Source organism: Vombatus ursinus, unplaced genomic scaffold (genome assembly GCF_900497805.2).
Source record: "Vombatus ursinus unplaced genomic scaffold, bare-nosed wombat genome assembly UNPS02014792.1, whole genome shotgun sequence".
NCBI classification, from domain to species: Eukaryota; Metazoa; Chordata; class Mammalia; order Diprotodontia; family Vombatidae; genus Vombatus; species Vombatus ursinus.
The window spans coordinates 1,223,567-1,245,952 of record NW_020954570.1 but is presented as its reverse complement, the minus strand read 5'-3'; the positions used below and the strand labels follow the sequence as shown (position 1 = coordinate 1,245,952).

The window sequence follows — 22,386 nt, the reverse complement described above, 5'->3', positions numbered from 1 at the left end:
CACACACACACACACACACACACACACACACACACACACACACACACTTGTTTCTAATGGCAGCCATCTCTAGGTAGGGAAGAAATAAAAGGAAAAAATTTACGTGATAACTTTATTATAAATTTAAAAGGAATAGCAAGTTGTACAAAATAGATTTGCAGTTTCATGTGCAATCATTTTTTTTAAATTACGCTATGTTATGGAAATGCTTGTTTTAGTCAATAAATCAAAAATAATTTTTTTAAAAAAGTGTATCAAAAAAAGGATTAACAATGGATACAGAGTTTGCTTGAAATGGATGGGAGTATGATAAGCGACAAAAACAAGTGTGCTAAGTCAGCTACTTGTCTGAGTTTAAAACCTTATTTAAACTATGGGTATGTGTATAGCAGTCAGGTCCAGAAATACCTTTGCACATACCCACTTAGACATGGGACAGGAGCTAAGGCAGCACAAATCTCAACTCCTCATTAGATGTGCGCCAACCAACCTATTTTTGCCTCTACATGGAAGTTTTTTACTCCTGTTTATAAAAGCAGAGTGCAGTTTGAAATCTGTGCTGGCACTCCAACTGCTTGCTGCCTTGGTATGTTAATAATAATCTCCTTCGTCTTATATTTTCTGAGTTTGCCTTATTGACCAGGACAAGGCCTGAATCAGGATTTTCTCTTAACAATTTGGTGACTCACAAAGGGATCACTCGCTGGCATAACTATCACTGGATGAGCCCACCATCAGGCTCTGCAGCTGGCACTCAGACTTGTGTCTAATTGCCAATTGGAGTGGACTTCGGAGTAGACTCTGTCAGTGGTCAGTCAAGCCATAAAGCAGGTGGAGAATTAAATTCCCCAAACTCAGGAAGAATAAAAAGAAATAGGTTCTGAGCCTAAAATTCATTCTGTCATTGTGCGTTAAGATAAAGGGAGCTATATGAAGAAAAGGGGCAATAGAGAGTAGCTGGTTTTGCCCAACACTAGGCTGCCAATGGACAGAAAGGCAAAGAAAACTGGTATCATTATGAGATCAGGACAGAGTAAGTCTCCCGCTGACTCCCTATTAGGCAAGCTTTTAAAGCATGGGACAAGGAAAAACCGCCAGTTAATTGAGAATGCCTCAGACTCTAGTAGTAAAGCTCAGAACTGGACTCTGTACATAGATAACTGTGGAAAACAAATTTGGCCATATTGAGTATGGGATCTGTGATTAAAGTTAACTGCAAATGCTAAAACAAAACAAAACAAAACAAAAAAACACCAGACTTGAAGAGCTAGAGGCTGGGCAAAATGGATTATAGGTACTGTTGGGCAGGACTTTTACTCCCTCTGTCTGAAACTGCCCCTTATGTCCATACAATCTGGATTTCTCAGAAACAAAGACAACAGAACTCTTAAGAATCACTTTTATAGGGAAAAGATAGAAAAGAAGGGATTAAAAAATTGAAAAGAAGATCTAGAAAAGCAAAGGTGGGGTGAGGATATGTGTGGGAGAGTAATTTTCCCTATAAAAGGGAGGGGCACTTTAAGAGTTTGCAGGAAATTGGAACAGGACTAGGCCTCTGGCAGAAGGAGATATCCTCCAGATTATCAACAAGGGGCACCAAGAAGAACCAGCTGCTATGTGGACCACCACCTCTACCTCCCCACCCCTTTTGACTCCACCTACCAGCTTACCACTGATTGTACCTTGTTTTGAATACTAGGGATGAATATTAACAATAAGGGGAGAATAGGTACAGAGTTAAAGAAAATGAGAGTTTGTTTGGACTGAGTGTGAATGAAGGGTTTGAAAATACAGGGTTTGGAGTTTAGAAAGAGAGGTTTGAGGGAGAATATAAGGATATCATGTCATCATTTTTGATAGGAATAAGAATTTATGATATGGAAAATATAGTAATATATTTGCAACACGGAATTGAGGACTGCATACCAAAAGTCTGTCCTCAAAGGACCGTAAGAAGACTATATTTTACTTGTCATGGGAGGAACAGAAATTCCTCATGGACTCTAGAAGAAGGCTGAGAATACAATATTGCCACTTTAAATATTTGGCAGTAGATTAACTGAGAGTATCAGACCATATAATGTGAAGTGGTAGTAAATGGCCCTCAGGAAAACTGAGATTCTGTATGATACCATTTGCACATATAGATTCGGATGTGACTGAATTTATTCTAGATCCATTTTAAGTGAGATGTGTACTTCTATTAGGATAATAGACTGTTTGACCCTCTATAAGTAAATCAGGCCTTAATGTAAAAGACACTTGAAATGTGCAATTTAGGCAGTATGATTAGAAACTGCAAAAGTAAGTTTTGATAAAGTATAGTTGGATCAAAATTATTGTATATTGGGGTCTTGAATGCAAGCAGTAGTGATCAAATGAATGATTTTCTATGTATGATAATTCAGACATGCCTTCAACTGAACTGATGCCATCTGACTGGCAAGAAGTTTTGTGTCACATTTTATGTCCATAATATTGTATGTGTTAATGTTTTTCTAAATTTTATTGTACTGTGAATTTTGGGAAACCATTGTATAAAAAATACTGTTAATAAGATGATGCAATTGTATCACTGGAAAATTTAACTTCTCTTTTGACATGGACACTGTGAAATTATTAAGCTATTAGAGGCTATTGTCATAATATTAAAATGATCAAATATTTAATTGGGTATATTTTATTTATTTATTTTTTGGTGAGGCAATTGGGGTTAAGTGACTTGCCCAGGGTCACACATATAGTAGGTGTCATGTGTTTGAGGCTGGATTTGAACTCAGGTCTTCCTGACTCCAAGGCTTCAGCTCTATCTACTGCCACCCCTAGCTACTCTGTAATTGGGTATATTTTAAAAGGGAAGAATAATAATTACTTTGTGGGAAAAGGAAAAAAAAAAGAGAGACCTTGTAAAATCTCCTTATTTGTAAAAATGCCAAGTTCCTTGGTACCATCTGCTTGGGTAAGGTCATAAAATCTTATCAGTCCTGTGAAAGAACTTGCCAAATGTGAAATTCCAAAATAATAAATTGGTTTACTGAGAATATGGGCTTCCTCTCTTCCATCACAAACATTCCTTGCCAAAGATGGGGGGAGGGATTTACAAGTTTGCTTATAGTATAAAAGAGATGATGATTTGGGATTATGAAAATTATGAAATTATACCTGGAAGTAGCCAGTATTTTTCTGGATTTGAGTGAAATATCATATATTCACTATGTGGAATTCTAGAATGCAATTGTTTCCTCTCATCTGAGAACTGCTATAGGTGATGTCTGTCCCTGTGAAAAGTTGAGGGGACAACCTTGGCATAGCTGAAGGTAGGATCCTCATCATTCAATTTCCTTAAAGTATTATTTCCTTTATAACAGGAATGTTTCCCACCTGGTTAATCTTGAGCCTGGCTATGATAACCTATGAATAGTGTGGAACTTTGCTGACTGAGTAGCTATTCCAGAAAGCTAATTATGACTTTGACCTGAACTCAAACAGAACTAAGGATGCCTTATCTTGTTATAGCTATGTAATTTTGTGCTCTTAGCCTTAGAGGAACAGTTTTGACGTAGTTACAACCATGTCCCTCCTTCTTCCTTAAATAGCACATTTCTCTAACCATAGCAGGTAAAACTGGAATTTAACTACGTGTGTGTGTGCGTGTGTGTGTGTGTGTGTGTGTGTGCGTATGTAATGAATCTTGTTTCTGTAATATCCTAGCACCTCTAAATTGCTATAAAATGATGCAAGTAAAAGGTACCATATTGTATAGCTTACTTTGATGTTCTTCCTACAGCTCTGTTGTTTATAAGGTCAGCTTCATAAGGTCTGAACTGATTTTCACCACATGAACTTGTTATTGGAAGGCCAATCTGAATATTCAATTTTATTAAATCATTCTAAGTCTTACATACTAAAAGAATCTCCATCAGTGACCTAGAACTTGGAGATGGTTGAAGAAATACTTCCACAAAACCTGCCCTGATCCATGCCCAGATGTTTGAGAGATGCACAAGAAGAGCTTGCCAGACTCCCAGAGATCATGGATGCTGCCAAGGGAACTGACACACCTAAAGCTATAGCTATAATAAATGTGTTATGGACCTATTATCTATTCTGCAAGCTGCTTATAATTTTGGCTTGCACTGATACTGATTTGGGAACTGTTAAAAAAAAAATTATGAGACTATCAGTAGGCTCAAGCAAGGTGCTGTCGGGGTATCTTTGGGTCCTCACAGTTATTGCTAAACTTGTAAAAGGGACCCAATTCCTTGTCCTTGGTCACGCATAGCAACTGCATGCCCAGAATATATAAAAAAGGTAAACATAAGTGAAAAATCAGAAGGGACTAAACAAGGATAAACTGTTTACATTCCTATATGAAGAAATGATGCAGAACTTTATCATTACTTGGGGCAGCCAGAGGGAGACTACTTAGAATGCATGGGTATGATTCTATTATTTTGGGATAATCTCAAAAAAAGAATGGAAGGATGAGAAAGAGGAATGAACCGGAAGAGGGACACAGAGAAAGGAAAAATGGAGAAAATTATCTTACATAAATGGAGTTTGTAAGAAAGAGTTTATGTAACGGAGAAAGGGGGTAGGGAGTGGGCAATACTTGAACCTTACCCTGACGTGATCTGCTTCAGGAAGGGAAGGATATATACATATACACACAAACACAGGTAGAGAAATTTTTCTTACCTAATGCAGGGGAAATATAAGAGTAAAGGTAGATTAAGGGAGGCAGTGATCAAAAGTGAAATAAACTCTTAAGAAAGGAACAGGGTGAAAAAGAGAAAGATAAATATAAGAGAATAGGATAGAGGGAAATATACACTTAGCAATCATAACTGTGAATGTGAATATGATGTGGTCACCCATAAAATGGAATAGGATGTCAAAATAGATTGGAAACCAGAACTGAAGAATATATGAAGAAACTTGCAAGAAACAATATATCTATTTACTTGAGACAGAAGGATATGCACAGTTAAAATAAGGGGCTGGAGAAGAACCTATTATGCTTCAGCTGAAGTAAAAAAGGCAGGAGTAGTAATCATAATCTTAGATAAAGCGAGGGCAAAAATAGAACTAATCAAAAGAGATAATCAAGGAAACTACATATTGCTAAAAAGTATCATAAACAAAGAATATAAATGTTGAACATATATTTATCAAATGACATAGCGTCTACATTTTTGAAGGAAAAGTTAATAAACAGTAAAACCACAATAGTAGGAGACCTCAATCTGCCCCTTTTTGACCTAGATAAATATAATCACAAACTAAACAAGAATGAAATTAAGAAGATGAACAGAATTTTAGAAAAGTTAGCTATGATAGACCTCTGGAGAATATTAAATGGTAATAGAAAGGAGTATAATTATTTGTTACCTGTGCAAGGCACCTTCACAAACACTAAACGTGTATTAGGCCAGGGATGGGAAACCTGTGGCCTTCTAGGTCCTTAACTGCAGCCTTCTGACTGAATCCAAATTTTACAGAACAAATCCTCTTATTTTTATTAATACATTTTCGTTCATCTTTTATGTTTATATTTAATTTTTTAAAATGAATGTATTTAAAATACCAAAGAATAAAATGTTTCAATGGAATAATCCTCCCAGATTGAGCGGCACAATTAGAACTTACTAATGTAAGCCATAAGGGCTAAATTGGTGGCTTCTATGCTCATTATTAAGTTCTAACTTCCCCCGCCTGACTGGCACCACCAGCACATGAGGCTGGCTGGCGAGCATTTATGGGGGTCAAGTACACCAGCTTTGGACAATGGAGCACTGTGTTTCTGTTTGAAGTGGAATTTGTGAAAGTTGCACAGCTCAACAGTTATTTTTTAATTCTGTCTGCTTAACAACCCATCATGTCAAAGAAAAACAAGAGAATACTGAAGGAAGAAAACAGATTTTTTAATGAGGATTGAGAATTGCAATATTATCTTGTTTCTGCTAAAGATAAGATGATTTGCTTGCTTTGTGTTACTGCAATATCAGCATTAAAGAAATTCAATGCTCATCAGCATTATGACGTTCATAAGGACCACAGATATTTTAAATTAAGAGGGAGAGGCATAAAAAGTTGTATTGCAGAAATTAAAAGATGAAAAGCAAAAGCAAAGACAATTCTTTCAACTTATAATGTAGCTTATATACTCAGGAAAAAAGGGAAGCCATTCAGTGATGTAGAAATTGTGAAAGAATGCATTGTCAAAGTCGTAGGATGCTTAGATCCTGATAATGTTTCAAAGTACAAACAACTGGCTCTTTCAAGGAGAACCATAACTGATCAGCAGCATGAATTAGCCTTTAACTACATGAAATACTTCAAAAGGAAAATATACGTTATTCAATCACTTTGGATGAATCAACTGATACTACTAATTCGGTGCATTTTCAGAGGGTTGCCCAAACTCAAGAATAATTTCATTCATTGTTTTTAAATAACTTATTTTTATTCATTGATTTTCATTTGGTGGTCAAGGTCAAATATTTAATAGTTTCTTTTGTTTGTCCAGGACTATGATTTCATTAGTATATAGAGCTTGCAGGGAGAAGAACTCCCTTTAGTTAATGCGATGTTATATCAAGCCTTTTTTGTTTATATAAAACATTTAAAAAATTATCCAACAGCTATCAAATGGCAACTGTCCTGCAATTTATAATTTTATTCATGGCCTTAGATTCTGGAAAACCTGGGATCAAGGTTCACATGTGACACTTCCTGATTTAGTGATTCCCCTGAGGCACTTTAACCTCCTTTACCCCCAGGTTACATTTTTTAAGACTGTCTTTTTACATGCATGCAATGGGAGGATATATAAATCCTACCAAGCCAAACCAGACTATTAATCAGATTAGAAATGTAAATGTTTTCAATACTATGAAATATTCAATGACAACAATTTTTCAAAATACATGGGATAGCAGACCTAATCTCTTTTTTAAACAAACTCCATATCAACTATAGACATAGTACATTAAGAAAAAATATTGAACACGTTCTGAATCTAAGAAGTGTTTTAATCTTCATGAAGATATAATACCTCTCTTGCCAGTCCAAGCCAAACTTTTAAAGTATCTGGTCAAAAAAAAATTTAAGAAAGAATTTGGGGCAACTACCACAATAAAATCTTGTCCATGTAAAGGGTTTCAAAAATTTTACCTCTCTTGAAGCAGGTCTATAACCATACCCAGATGGTAAATTTTTGTCTTCTTCACAGCCTTTGGCTCCTGGGCTAAAGTGTAACTCAACGTGAAAACGCTCTTCGGAGGACAGATCCTGAGAAAGGTGAGAAAATGTTCTCTCTCAAAATGAAGGATTTAGGGTTATGTATTTTTTAAAAAAATACAGAAAAAAATAAATAAACTAAGTTACCTTGTTTGGATCTTCATAGAGCATGATAACAATCTGAGTCATGTAATTGAGTTCATTGACAACATTTAGGTAATCCATAGCACGCTTCCACTGATCATCTTTTGATTCCTAAACAAAATTACATGTCATACCATTTCTAGTTTGTTACATTACAGGTTTTAAATGGTAATTTTATTTTTCAGTATTCTTTCCTTAATTCTAAGAGACAAAATGGAGAGTCCATGAATCATTACAAAAGCCCACCATTTTTCAGTATAACTCATTGTAATGACACAAACAATAGATTACATAGCCTTATTTATTTCTGTTTATGTAAAATGTGAACAGTATCATGGCTTACTGGATAGAACAGTGGACTGAATCTGGAAGGCTTAGGTTCAAAACTGCCTCTGACATTTACTAGTAATATAACCATGGGCAAATCACCTCTATGTGCTTTGGCCTTTCTCTAGGATTTATCTAAATCTTAGACTAGTTTGGGCTGTGATCTGAGAGTTCATCTACTGTGAAAAATGACATCTTATTGCATAAAATTCATATGCATAACATACACAAGTAATATTAAACATCTCAACTTTTTTTGGTTTATATATAACATTTGAAAAATTATTCAACAGCTATAATAGTTTTTACCACAATCAGTAATCCCATGTATCAATATATAAATGATCTTTTTAAAAAAAGTAATGTTCTGATTATGTAAGATCTGAAGGCAGAGATGGTCCCAGTACGACTATGAAAATCCTATAGCATCTAAGATAACCCCCAAACAGAATAAGTGCTAAGCTTTTTTGGGGGGGGGGAAGAAAGAGGTCTAGATTCATTCTTTTGAGGAATTCATAGTGTCGAAATTCCTTCCACAAAGAAAGAACAACTCCTTTGTAATTTACAATCTTATTAAGTTGCCTAGGGCAATGAAAGGTTAAATGACACGTCCACAATCAGTTGCATAACTAACATGTATCTAGAGAAAAGGTATGAATACAGAATTTCCCAACTCTAAGACTGCCCATACACAGTGTTAAACTATCACCTTGGAATTTTGGAGCTGGGTGAAACCTTAGAGATCATCTAGTACAACTCTCTTAATTTACAAATGAGGAAGCTGAAGCAAAGTATTTTACCTAAGGTTATACTGCTGTCAGAGGTAGGACTAGAACATGGGCAGTTTACAATTCAGGGCTGTTTCTGTGATGCCATACTATTAATGAACTCATGTGTATGTAAAAATTTTGTATATAGGGATAAGTACTAGATCTCTGATTTTATTCCTTTAGGGAACTCTTAGATGAGGAAACTCCTACCAATCAATTCAGGTTAGCATTTCCTCTGAAACTTAAGAGTCTTCTAGTTGGCTGGAGTACTTGAGAAGGGTAAGTGACTTCCCCAAAGTCACAAAGCCAATATTTAGGACCTGAACCAAGTCTTCTGGCTTCAAGGCCAGCTCTCTACCCACTATGGCATGCTGACTCTCAATCACACATATATACTTATTTGTATATGTACAAATCTATGTGTATAGAAAATATGTAACATAACTTACACATGTACATCTATAAAATGGTTTAAAAATAACTTCTTTAAATCAAATCATATTTTGCTATAAACTTACAGTGTTCCTTCAGAGAAGTTTTATTTTTTTAGTTTGAAGTTTGGTACACTGTGTGTTTTGTTTTCAAGAAAATATAGGATCACAGATTTAGAGGTGGATGGGACCTTAGAGGTCATTAAGTTTAACCCTTTTATTTTACCAATAGAGAAACTGAAGCTCAAAGAGGTTAAAATAATTCCCCCAAGATGCAATTGGTAGCATGTGAAGAGCTGGCTCCTAAAAATCCATGGTTATAAACAAAGAGAAATCAGGCATTGTTTATTCATTTTCTAAAAGGATCCACTAGTTTCCCCTTAAAGTTCTAACACTTTATCTTCCTGGAGAATATCCATCTTCTCTGTTTTTAGGAGGTTATAGGTGGGGAGAAGTGAGTGAGTGACCCGGAAGATGTTCCAGGGGGTCAGTGCATGAAACATGTACTCCACTAGGCCTCTAGTATGGAAATTAAGGGACAATGTCCCTAGTCCTACTACCTTCAGGAGCAGAGCACATGCACAGAGAGAAGAATAGAGAAACTGCATTAGCCCTAGAGAAAAAGTGAAATCAAGGCATCTTTTAAGATATTTTAAGGTATTTTAGGAGATGCCTTGTTTGTAGAATAATTATAGTGGAAAACTGCATTAGGGCCCCATGGGTTGGATTTTAGATAACTCACAATTATAAGCACTTTAATTTACAGAGTGCTTTTAACTTCGCAATAGTTCTGTGAATGCAATTATTATTGTTTTCAACTGCTAACATCTCGCATATACTAGGTACTTAAATAAATGTTTATTGTTTTGGATTGGAAATGAAAAAACTGAGAATCAAAGAGATTATGTAATGCCCCTACTCAATAAATTCCAGTGACTCCCGATCACTTCCAGGATCAAATATGCAATCTTCTATTTGGAATTTAAGGATTTTCATAACCTACCATCTGTCTTCCTTTCTAGTCTTCTTATACCTTATACCTTCACAGACCTCTTTGGCCCTCCTCTCCACCTCCCTCTCCCCACTCCTCTATCTAGTTACAACAGTTTTCCCGGCACAAGGCACTTCATTTCCCAACTGCAGGCATTTTCACTAGCTGAATTCTGGCTTCTTTCAAGTCCCAGCTAAAAGTCCATTTTCTACAGGAAGTTCTTCCTGATCCACCCTTAATTCTAATGCCTTCCTTCTATTGATTTAATCCAATTTTCCCTGTATGGACATGGTTTGTACATAGTTGTCTGCATGCTGTCTTCCCTATTACCCTGTGAGGTCCTTGAGAGTAAGGACTGTCTTTTTCCTCTCTTTTCATTCCCAGTGTTCAGCACAAAACTGGCACTCAATAGGTATTTAATTAATGTTAACTGATTTTTATTAGGTGGTCACACTGTCAAGTGTTAGAGATCTGAAACTTGAACACAAGTCTTACACTTCAAGTCCAGTGCTCTTTACCCAATGGCACACATCTTATCATTAAAGAAAAAAAAAAGACTTTAACAGTAAGAAAAAAAAAAAAAAAAAATTTGCACATAAGAACATAGAAAAAAATCTTAGCTGAGAAAAATGTGTATTTGGCAACTAAAAATATCAAAATTAACTGATATCACCAAGTTCTGGGCATTACTTTTTATAAAACACAATGAAACATACTAGTAATTAAACTTACATCACATAAGGCACCATAACGAAGGATGGATAGTAAAGAGTGTACATGACTTTCACTGGTGAAATATAATCTAGTACGGACATGACGTTCAGGGGACATGACACCTCTGGAATACCTAAAGTTAGAAACAAAGAGTGTTTTAAAGACATAACAAAGTCAAAACCTATTTTATAAAAAGGAAGCACAATTTTATGAGAAATATAATTTAAAAAATAATATAAAAGCCATAACATCTGATACCATACAAAGTAATCACAAAGTATGAACTGTCATACAGATATTTTTGTTGCACAAATCATCATTCCAGAGAGCAAGACTTAAAACTGAAACTAACCACAAATGGAGTAGAAAGTGATTTTGAAAGTATTATTTTACTGAGATATATTAGAAAAGAGCTAAGTAGGGTTATCATCAGTTAAGGTTTACCAGACAACTACTGGGGCTCATGGAATAAAATGCTCCAACACTAAAGAAAAAGCCCAGAAAGGAGCCAAGTGCCACTTAGCTGGCACTTGATACTCTCTAATCTCTAGGTTTCATGACATTGCTCTCACTGAGTTCTCCTCCTACCCATCAGACTACTACTTCTCAAGTCTTCTATGTCTTCATTCAGGTTACACTTACTAACCATGGGAATTCCACAAGGCTCTATAGTGGCCCTTTTCTCTTCTTCCTTGATAGTGTTTCACTTGTTTATTTTATCAGCTTCCATGGATTCAATTACCATCTATTTTTCCAATCCTAACTTTTCTCCTGACCTCCAGTCTTGAATTTCCGATTGCCTGTTGGATGTCTTGAACTGGATGTTTCATATACAGATATCTTAAATTCAGCATGTCCAAAACTGAATTCATCCTTCCCTATCTATCTCTAACTTCCCTATTGCTGTAGAAGGTATCATCATCCTCCCAATCACCCAGAAAACTTGCAACCTAAGTGTTATCTTCATTTCTTGGTCACTCTTACTCCCTATAGCCAATTTGTTGTCAAGTCCTAGTGATTGTATCTTCACAAAATCTTTCTTTTAGGTAATCTCTTTTCTCCTCTGATTCTGCCACCAACCTGGTGCAAACTCTCATTACCTCATGCCTAGACTACTGCAATGGCCTTCTGGTTAGTGCTTCTGCTTCAAGTCTCTTCCCACTCTAGTCCATCCTCCACTCACTGGTCAAACTGATTTTCCTAGGGTACAGACATGGTCATGTTATCCCACCCTATTCAATGAACTCTAGTGACTCCGTATTTCCATTGACTGTTACCCCCATACCTGGAATTCTTTCTCTTTCCCCTCACCCTCTCTTGGCTTCTCTGGCTTCCTTCAAGTGACAGCTAATATTCTACCTTCTGCAAGAAGCTTTCCCCAATATCCTTTAATGCTAGTGCTTTCTCTCTGCTGATTATCCCCACTTTATTCTGTAAATATTTTTTCTGTATATTTTATTTTTTTGTAAATTTATTCTGTATATTTTGTTTCTATATTTTAAACAAGTTTTTATTGATATCTTCTGTTTTTTCTATTATCATAGTTTTCCCGAGGATCCCCCCACCCAACAGAGCCATCTTACATAACAAAGATTATTTCTTAAAGAAAAAAAAGAGGGAGGGAGAGAAAGAGAGAGAGAGAAATCAGCACCACCAATCAATATACAGAAAAACTCCAAAAATGCACAATTTGTAATACCTATGGCCCTCCCACTTCCACAAAAGGGTGAGTTGGGGGTGGCTCTCATATCTTTTATTCTGTATATATCTTGTTTGTGTATAGTTGTTTGTATGTTCTCTCAACCGTTAGACTGTAAGCTCCTTGATAGTAGGGGACGTTTTTGCCTTTCTTTGTATTTCTACTAGCTTGTCACAGTGCCCAAGACACAGTAGGTACTTAATGCTTGACATTAAATGCTTAGTGACTTGATTTAACTTGGTAAAATATGACTCTGTTCTATTATCTCACCAAAGTTCTCCTCCAGGACTGAGCCAAAAAAATTTTAATTGACTACTACCTGTAATGCTTGACAATTTAGTACTCCTTAATTTTCCAAACATACTAAATAACAGTTTACTTTATATACTGTATCAATTCCTGAAACTTTAGATTAAAATACTTTCTACATCTTTACCTTCATGCTAGTAGCTAAATTAGAGTTAATGAGTTTTGCACATAACACACACACACACACACACATTTTTAAAATGTCTCTTACAGAGGATGGAGTTTATTCACAGTGTCATCATCTTGTGTTCTCTGAAGGTCTGATCGAATTTTCTTAACTAGAGGAGTGCAGAAGCCTTTGGCAATCTCCAGTTTTTCAGCTTTAGATATGCCATATTCCTAAAGAGAAAGAAAATATAACAGTATTAGAAAAACGACATTTCAAACAGAAAGACATTGATGACAGAAAAATATATTACCAGAAAGATTTAATTGTTCACGTATGAGTATGAGACCATTCTGAGTTTGAACTTACGTACCTACAAATATTTTCTAAATTACTTTGTATAATTTCTATTTGATAAACTATAAATAATATTTATGCCTGGACATTAGTTGACTTCAAAGAATATTAAAAATAATATGTAATTTGTCCGTACATTTTATATTGATCTATGACTATGAGAACTAAGAGAAATAAAATGGTGAATCAATGGTAGATCACCCATGCATCTTTACTTAAATGTATAGTTTCATTTCACATTGCTTTTTCCATAAGTACCTGCTTCCTAAATTTAAATGCAAACCTAAATATTGTTTCTTTAAACTAAGTCAGGTAAGATAAATGTTTACATAATATCTTGATGCCTCCAGGACTGTGAATGAGTAACCCAAAACTGCATGGTAATTTTTTTTCAAGGACTCTCTAAACATAAACAGGATTAATTCTGCCATTTGTTTATTCACATTTTGAAAAATGTCTCCAATCTATGCATCCCAGTAAAAAAATGATTTAAATTTTTGTACGTAAGAAGCTCAAAGGAGGATACAGTGTTTGCAGGTAAAATAACATTCAAAAAGATCAGTACAGTCAGTACTATTGAGAAGAGAGAATCAATAGAAAGTGTACTGATAGGAAAGGCAGCCTGTGAGTTAAGCCTTGAAGAAAGTTAGGGGGGCGCAGCTAGGTGGCACAGTGGATAGAACATCAACCCTGAAGCCAGGAGGACCGGAGTTCAAATCTGGCCGCAGACCAAACACTTGTCACTTACTAGCTGTGTGACCCTGGGCAAATCACTTAACCCCAATGGCCTAAAAAAACCAAAACAAACAAACAAACAAAAAACCCCATAATTCTGTTAAAAAAAAAAATTAGGGATTCTAACAGGCAATCAGTAGTAAAGAGGGAGTATAAATCAGGCACAGCTTGAGCAAAAGCAGACAGGAAATACAACAGCAAATTCAAGAAACAGCAAACAGGCCAATTTGGCTGGACTATATGACTAAGTGAAGTGAGGTAATGTGAAATAAGCCTTGTAAAGCATGTTGGATCCAAGGCTTGTGAAAGACTTTAAGGGTCAAGGTATAATAATTTCTATTTTATCTTAGAGGCACAGGGAGCCACTGAAACTTCTTGAGGAGGGAAGCTAACTTGTGCTTTAGTAACACTATTTTGATAGTTGAGCAGAGGAAGGACTGAAGAAGGGGAGAAGCTGGAAGTCTAATTAGGAGGCTGTTTCAGTAGATCAGGCATGAGAATCTGAACCAGGGTTATGGCCGTATGAATGGAGAGAAGAGTCTCTACTATACATACAGAGAATGGGAATACAGAATATAAAAATCATGAGCAAATTACCCTAGTGCTATTTTCTTACATCTTACCCATTTATTAAGTGTATAATATGTCATGTAAATAAAGTCTAACAAAATTTAGCAACTAATCTGAAGAGGGATTAAGAGAGAGAATTGGGGATGGCTGAGGTTAAAGTAAGATTTGCCCAGAAAAAATGGTGGTACCTTCAGGCAAGGAGGATAGGTTGGTTAAAGAGATAATAAAATGAATTCCATTTTGGGCAAGGTGATGTCACTAAAGCAGTTTGCTCAAGGCATACTGGAGCTTTGTAAAAGAGCCTGAGGGTAGATAAATAGAAATGGGAATCATCTGAACAGACACAGTAACTGAACCAATGGCATTTTTTCAAATCGCACTCTTTTTGGCTTCTCTGCACTATTTGATAATAACTCCTTCCTCAACACTATTCCTTGTGGTTTTGTGACACTGCTCTCTTTCTGTTCTAGTCCTAAGTGCCCTACCACTCCTTATTCTCCTTTATGAAGTACTCATTCATGTATCACCCCCTAAATTATGGGTATCCTCCAGAACTCCAACCTAGGCACCACTTCTCTATAACCTTCCTTTTGTGGATCTCATTAGTTGCCATGATTTTAGAGAATCACAGAAGGACTTTAAACATCTTGTCCAATCCATACTAGAAAAAGAGTCCCTTCTACAACACTCAACAAGTGATAATCCAGCCTCTGCTTGAAAGTCCTCCAATGGAGCGGAGAAACATTACATCTCAAAGCAGCCTATTCTACTTTGAGATGAATGTTAGAAAGGTTTTCCTTATGTTGACCAAAACCCCTCTGAATTTCCACTGACTGCTTCTAGTTCTGCTTTTCTCTGCTAAGGACTAACAGGGTGGCTATTTGCTGACCCAAAAAAACCTAAACAGGTCTACTAGGTATCTTGGACAAAAGGTACAAATAATCTTGAAAGACTTGTTCCTACTTACTTCTAGTAGTAATTCATGTCATTTTTATTCTATCATGCTTAGTAATTTTCCTAGGCAGTGAAATTATAAGTAAAAAAAAAAGAATGTGAATAGTTCTGTCATCTCTTAAGTTAACATTATTCCATCCATCATCAGCAGTGGTCCTATTCCCTACTCCCTTTTATAAATTTTCTTCTTGGCCCCCAAAAGAATAAGGGAAAGAGTATGTCTGGACAAAAAAAGCAGGTCAAAAGAGGGGCAGCATTTGGGGTCAGTGGGAAAATGTACTAAGGCTTGAAATGCAGCTAGTATCATCTAGTAAAAAGCCAAGAGCAGCTTCTGTTTGCATTACAGCTTTGTAAGAGTCTGCATTCAAAGGCTATTCTGCAAACAAAGGTGGAAAGTTTGTCCTCTCTTTTAATTTTCTAAAGTGTTAAGCTTAGTATTCCTGAGAAAATGTGCAAGGAAGACCACAATTTATAAAGTTAACTTAGAATTTGGGAACAGAAAGATGGAACCTGCTAAGACAGCATAGATAAAATAAAAGTGCTCCATCTGTCCCAAGCCATCTAAGCTAGATAAATGATTTGGAATGCTAAAAATTAATTCTAAAACAAAAACTTTTTAAAAAAAATCTAGTGAGAATATTATTAAGGAGTGGACCAATGTAGTCAATCTGTGGTATAGACATAGGAGCATACCGCTAATGTTAAATCCAGGTGACAAAAATCAAACTTTAATAAGGAAGCTCATGGAAGTTAAATGGCCCGTGACCACACAGCTGCTGAGTGTCAGAGTCAAGATTTGAACTATTAAATGCAGGTTTCAGTTAGGTGGGTTTTGAGGACACACATACATTTAGTTATTTGTATTCTTGTTTAATAAGAATCTTATATTATTGTGTGGTAGAAATGGCAAGAAGGATGGATTCAGAGAAACTTGGGAAAACTTAGAGAAACCAATGTAAACTGAAATAGGTAAACCCAGAACAACAATTTAAACAATAACTACAACACTTTAAAGAAAAACCCTTAAAGACTTAAGAGCTCTGATCAAGGTAAAAACCCAATCAAACTCTAAAGGACGTTAATGAAGCACACTATCCACCTCCTGGTACGACAGTGATGGAGATGAAATTGACAGGGCACTAACGATGGACCCCTGGACTAAAAGACCCCTAATAGGCCCTGGACTTTCCCACATAACCCAGCCCCTGAACTCAGATCTCTGGTGTTTGCTTGAGGCACCTGGCCCTTCCCAGTCAATAATTCTTTTAACTGCCGTTTCATTGTAGCCCTCATTGTCTGCACCTGGCCTACCCCAGGCTACTTGACATCCTGAAATCCCATCCAGATCTTCCCACAGTCTTTCTGTATAAAAGTGTCCATCTTGCCCCCATTAAATTGCTCAGATTATTAAAATCTGGCCTGCTTGTATTGGCAACACTATAAACCTTGTCTCTTGGACTGAAAGAAGGCTTGAGTAGTCAAATTCTTTCGAGGCAGACCCATGCCCTTTGCATTTTGGGGTTCCCAGCACCCCTAGACTGCAACAAGATGGAGAATGAAATATACATTTCTGGATATGGCCAATGAGTAGATTTGTTTTTCCTGATTATGCCTACTTGTCACAAAGGAGGTCTTAAAAAATTTTTCCATGGGGGAAATGGCAGGAAGAGAATAAGGAGTCACAGTGAAGAGAAAGAAAAGATCAGTGAAGTATTATTAAAAAAAAAACAACCCAAAAAACCAAAACATATAGTAGAGAATAGAAAAAGCCTGAGACGGAGACATGGACAAGCAGGATATTTTTAAAGCTGTCATATGCCTTATAAAAGGCAAAATGTTTGCAATGGAAATTAACTGATTTCATGTAAAATCCTCTTTTTCTGTCTTTTGAATATAGAAATATTACTGTTAATTAGTTCTTATAAAAAAACAAAAATTGTTTTTAAGATTCATTGTTCAATAAAATAAATATCTAAATATTTGCAGGTTATTTCCAATATGTATTAAATTCTAGAAACAAATTCTAAAACTAGAATACTTGGAGTACAAAGTTGAAGAGCTGGCAAACTAATCAAGTGGTTGGACAATGTGATAATTCCCTTTGGATTGTTTAAGCACTGGGCACATAGCAGAAACTTGACTATTTGAGCACTGCTATTAGTGCTCACTCATTAGTCAACTGTGCTTATTAAAATACTATTACCTTCTAAAATAAATTATTTTTAACTTATTTACACGACTTAGCTAACATAAAACTAAAATATTTAGAATTGGAATTGAATTTAAAAACTTATCAATTATTTATTTTATTTAAGTTATAGTTACAATTTTATAATATTTGCTTAGCATTACTTATTTTGCTTCATCACTTAAATAATCCTATGAAAACCTACCTAATAATGCCTCCTATTTATCAATCATTGCAATATAAGTGATTCTTACATTTTAGTACTTACCTGAGGGATAACAATATCTGCTAATGCCTTTGAAAGCCTGTACAAATCCATTGTATTTTCTAATTTCAAGGAGCCATTATGCTGAACATCATATTTTATACAATCATATATGTCAGGGATTTTACTGATATCATATTTTCCATTCTTTGTTTTAAAATCCTTTTCCAACTTGGACCATCGACGTAGCATTAGTTCTAATGTTTCACTATGATAAAGTTGGATGTCTAAAACAAGGAAATAAATTGTCAAACAACGCTTCAATATTCTAAAGTTTAAAAACATCAGTCTAATTAATGTACATTTTAATAACTTAAAAACTAGTTTATAACTCTACAAAATTAGACAATTTTTACCACTAGCAATTTTTAAAATGAAATATATTTCTTATACGTGCAAGTTCAAGTTTTTCATTATGAATTGGTTTGTGAAGAACTGTTTACATATATTATCTTCAGTAAAACTAAAACTCATTAAACTTTTAATTTTGCTCATAAAGTACTATTTTCTTCAGAATCATTTAATCAAACCAGGTAGATGAATAGATATGGCCAAAGGGACTTCAGAGATCATCTAGATAACTATAAACTAGGTAGTACAGTAGATAAAGGTGTTAACACAGTGTTAATAAAGTGTCAGGCAGATTTGAGGTAAAATTTGGCCCTAATCACTTATGAGCTATGTAACCCTGGGCCAATTATTTAATCTTTGCCTACCTCAGTTTCTTCATCTATAAAATGGGGATAATAACAGCATCTACCTCCCAGAGTTGTTATAAGGATCAAATGACATAATATTTGTAAAGTGCTTTGCAAACCTTAAAGAGCTTTGCAAACCTTATAGAGCTATATTTTAAAAATGGTACGGGTGATGTCTTTTGACTCATGCAAAATTTGGATTTAAGTGAGGCAGAATTGTGGGAAGCTGTCAGTCTCACTCTCTTCCACAGTCATCGAAGTCCAGTGGTAAGACAAAAGTCAAAATGACTAGCAATGGTTCAGGATGCAGTGGATGAATGACCTTGGCATTTCTGATATCTAACCAAGCTCTAAAGGCTCCAGAGTCTGCTTCTGCCACCTTCACGGCCTACTGAAACAAATTGTTCACATCCACCTACTCCTCTATTTGGGGTAGACATCCCCTAACTCATCAATGAGTCTGAGGCTCTTTGGTCAGTCTCAACCTGTTTTAGTCCATCTGCCAAAATAGTCTAGTGGGGTGTAGCTGCTGTGCATGTTCCAGCTTCTTGGAGTCATAGCTGAGAACTGGGTGGCAGATGAACATCAAAGGCAGAAAGCAGCCTTGGTCTTCCCTGACCACCTGTACACCCCACTATATAAAGCTAGCTGCTATAATTAGCATCGTCATCATCCACCATAGGATTATGGAAATGATACTAGAGAACATGTAGTCTAACCTCTCATTTTTTTATGTGTAAAACCAAAGGCCCAGAGAGATCACACAGCTGAGTCACAATTCGAATACAGATCTTTGACCATAGCGCTCTTATCACTGGAACATGCTGTTCTCTCCTAATGTTATTTATGATAAAACTGAAATCAAATGAAATTATCTGCCCAAGGTCAGATAAATGACAGAGCTGAGATGGGACTAGAAGCCAAATCCTCTGGTTTCCAGTCAGATGTTCTTAAAAAAAAACAAAAAAAAACTCCAGTTTGGTTGTATTTCTTGTTACAGAAATTTTGTGCTACAGTGCAATTAGTTTTTAGAAGGATTATAGATTTGTAAAATTACTAAAGGTAAGGATGTTTGTTGCATCAAATTAAAACAGGCTTATGAAAGTTCTACAATAGATACATGTCTTAAGTTCAAAGACAAATGCAGGTATTTTGAAACATATCTTTTACCTGATGACTTGGGATCTTCCATTCTTTGTCTGATTTGAGAAGTCAAACTTTGAATCAAGGAGTAAACTTTGTCACAGGTCTTCACAGGATTTTTAATTAATTGCATTGATTTGATAACAGAAAGGCTGCCAGATGGAGTAAGCTGCAGAAATGAAGTTGTTTTATACTTTAGTTGTGCCTAATTAAGCATTTGCTTAAAACAGCATATGCAAAAAATTATCAACATGCCTATACATGACATAAATTCATATAACCAAGAAAGTTAAGGGTATCCAAAGTACACCAAACTTCCACATCCATGTAGGAGATCAGTTAAAACAACAACATGGATAGGAAGTCTATAGGAAACTTACTGAGGAATCAGTCAATGACTGCATTTCCACAGCTCAATAGGCTTTTTCTGACATTGTTTCTAAGGCCTTAAGTACAATTTATTCCATTTCACCCACACTTACTTAATTTCTATCATTTTATCTTTTAAAACTCAAATCATAGGTCAGCTTCTCCACACAGCCATTCCTGAATCTTCCCAGTTGATAATAATACTCTTGACCAATGGGATGCACTGGAATAAAGGGGGGGAAAGCACATCACAATGTCTCACCTTTTCATAGTCTTCAGGAGTAAAATCTCTATCTTTCTGCAGTATTTCATGAAGTCTTGCTTTCACACGATGTTGGCAACTGCTTAGGGAATCCCTATCACTATCCAAAAGTCCATTCATATTTGCACTTTTTACCATTTGGACAAGAATGGGGGTAAGCTCACCTTCTAGAGCCAAAAGACCCTAAACACAGTAAATCAATCAACAGAGATAAAAGGAATTAATATGCAAAGAAATGGAAAGAACAATGATACTTATCTTCATCTTCTTAATGATTTTTGTGAGATGAAAGTTAAATACTTTATAGAGGACAGGATTCAGTTATTAGTGTCAATTTTGAAAATTCTAAAATAGTTACATAAACACTAATTTTTTTTGACTATATCAGGAATTATCTCAGGTCAAAGGTCTATAAAATATTAACTTTATTAAGCAAGAAATAATTTTTTGAAAAAATTCATGATACCTTTGCAAAAGCTGCTGCAGTCATTTGGACTCGACCCTCATCAGAAGCATATATTTTGAGGTCATGTCTGTAGGTGCTGTGTAATCTAAGTAAACCACAACCAGGAAATCCTGCATAGTCACCTAAAAACAGATATTCCAATCACTTTAGCTAAATTTTAGTCAATGATTTTTGTATTTTTATAAATATAACTTAAAATGTCAAAAATAAATCTAGTGAATTTTGCTAACTGAATAATTTTTAACCACTATCAGTGAAGTTAAGGAAAAGATAATAAAAAGTCTTTAAAAAAAAATGATGAAAATACTTTGAAAAAAATTACCTTGTCCTCCAGGATACATACACCTGAAAGCTCTTCCAAGTTCTTCGGCCTGGACCCTTCCTGCAGGAGTTAATTCTCCTCCCCATTTCAGAACCAAAAGTAAAGATGGCTCTTCTCTTCGATTGTCTTAAAATACCAAGAAATACATTTATTTTTAAAAATTGGATTCAAATTGTTTTCTCAGCCAAATTCTTTGCTTCATGGATACACAGACTTCAAGGTCTATTCCCTACTTATTGTTCTGCATTGGAATTCCTCCTGGAATGCACAGGACGGGACCTTTCTATAATCAATGATGGGACATTCTAGCAACAAGTTATTTGTAAAGTTCTAAAATTTGCTAGGCAGATTAAGAAAAAAGTCTGTAGCTGAAGTTCTTATATAGAACCTAATGGAGCAAGGAAACACATCCCCTCAATCCCACCTTTCTGGGTTAGTTACGCACAAAAAAATTTAATCTTCATAATGAAATGACCTTTGAAATGGATATTTTTCTATAAAATTATATGACTGATGTTTTAATAAATATATAAAAAATATACACATCCAAGTAAATGCTATATTTCAAAGTTATAATCACCTTGGGATACTATATACCTATTCCAATAATGTTGACATTACTCAAAACATTTCTGTATGTGCTTTTGAAGTCAGTTTATAAACCATAGAAGAAAATAGATTTTTTTTTTGTTAGTACATATCATTTTTGACCAAAAGGAGTATTATATAGCTTGGTAATCTCTTATTTATCAGATATGGCAGCAAATGATCCCAGGCCATTTCTGTAAATCAAATGCTCAAAGACCAAAAATCTTTCAGTAGTAAAGAAAAGAATAATTCCCACTTACATAGAACTTTGGGGTTTGTAAAATGCTTTTCTCACAACAACCCTATGAAAAAGGTAGAACGTGCCCAACGATTTGAACAATCAAAGCACTGTTAGACTATGCATATTGCTTCCAAAGGAGAACATTCTTTTGGATCTCTAAGTTTTATGTATGCAGAAATATCTGTTGTAATATCTCATGCACATGTCCCCTATCAGGCCAATCTGCAATTGTTTACATTTTATCTTGTATATTCCATTTCCTCCTTCGTCTGTTAAAATAGGAGATATAATATCTCTGTTGGGGGAGAGAAGAATAGAGTTTCTATAGTTAATGATAGTATTAAAGGGAATTAGGAGTGGAGGTCCTGGTTCACAATCTACCAGAAATATGTCAGAGGATAAGTTCCCTTTAGTTCATAAAATGAATGAGTGGCAAACAGGAAATCCAGTGTGTGTGTGTGTGTGTGTGTGTGTGTGTGTGTGTGTGTGTGTGTG

The 22,386-nt window shown here is 35.4% G+C and overlaps 1 protein-coding gene across 11 annotated transcripts in view; it reads right to left on the bottom strand.

Annotated features, from left to right (window-relative positions):
- PPIP5K2 (diphosphoinositol pentakisphosphate kinase 2) overlaps positions 1 to 22,386 on the bottom strand; it is a 113,451-nt gene that overhangs the window by 27,175 nt on the left and 63,890 nt on the right. For all 11 annotated transcript variants that reach the window (XM_027869170.1, XM_027869161.1, XM_027869164.1 and 8 more), the window contains exons 15-23: positions 21,063 to 21,188; positions 20,741 to 20,862; positions 20,275 to 20,457; positions 19,671 to 19,812; positions 17,806 to 18,029; positions 12,839 to 12,966; positions 10,638 to 10,752; positions 7,390 to 7,497; positions 7,177 to 7,293 (exon numbers count right to left, since the gene is read on the bottom strand). In XM_027869170.1, the coding sequence (XP_027724971.1) occupies positions 7,177 to 7,293; positions 7,390 to 7,497; positions 10,638 to 10,752; positions 12,839 to 12,966; positions 17,806 to 18,029; positions 19,671 to 19,812; positions 20,275 to 20,457; positions 20,741 to 20,862; positions 21,063 to 21,188 (1,265 nt within the window). The remainder of the gene's footprint in view (positions 1 to 7,176; positions 7,294 to 7,389; positions 7,498 to 10,637; positions 10,753 to 12,838; positions 12,967 to 17,805; positions 18,030 to 19,670; positions 19,813 to 20,274; positions 20,458 to 20,740; positions 20,863 to 21,062; positions 21,189 to 22,386) is intronic.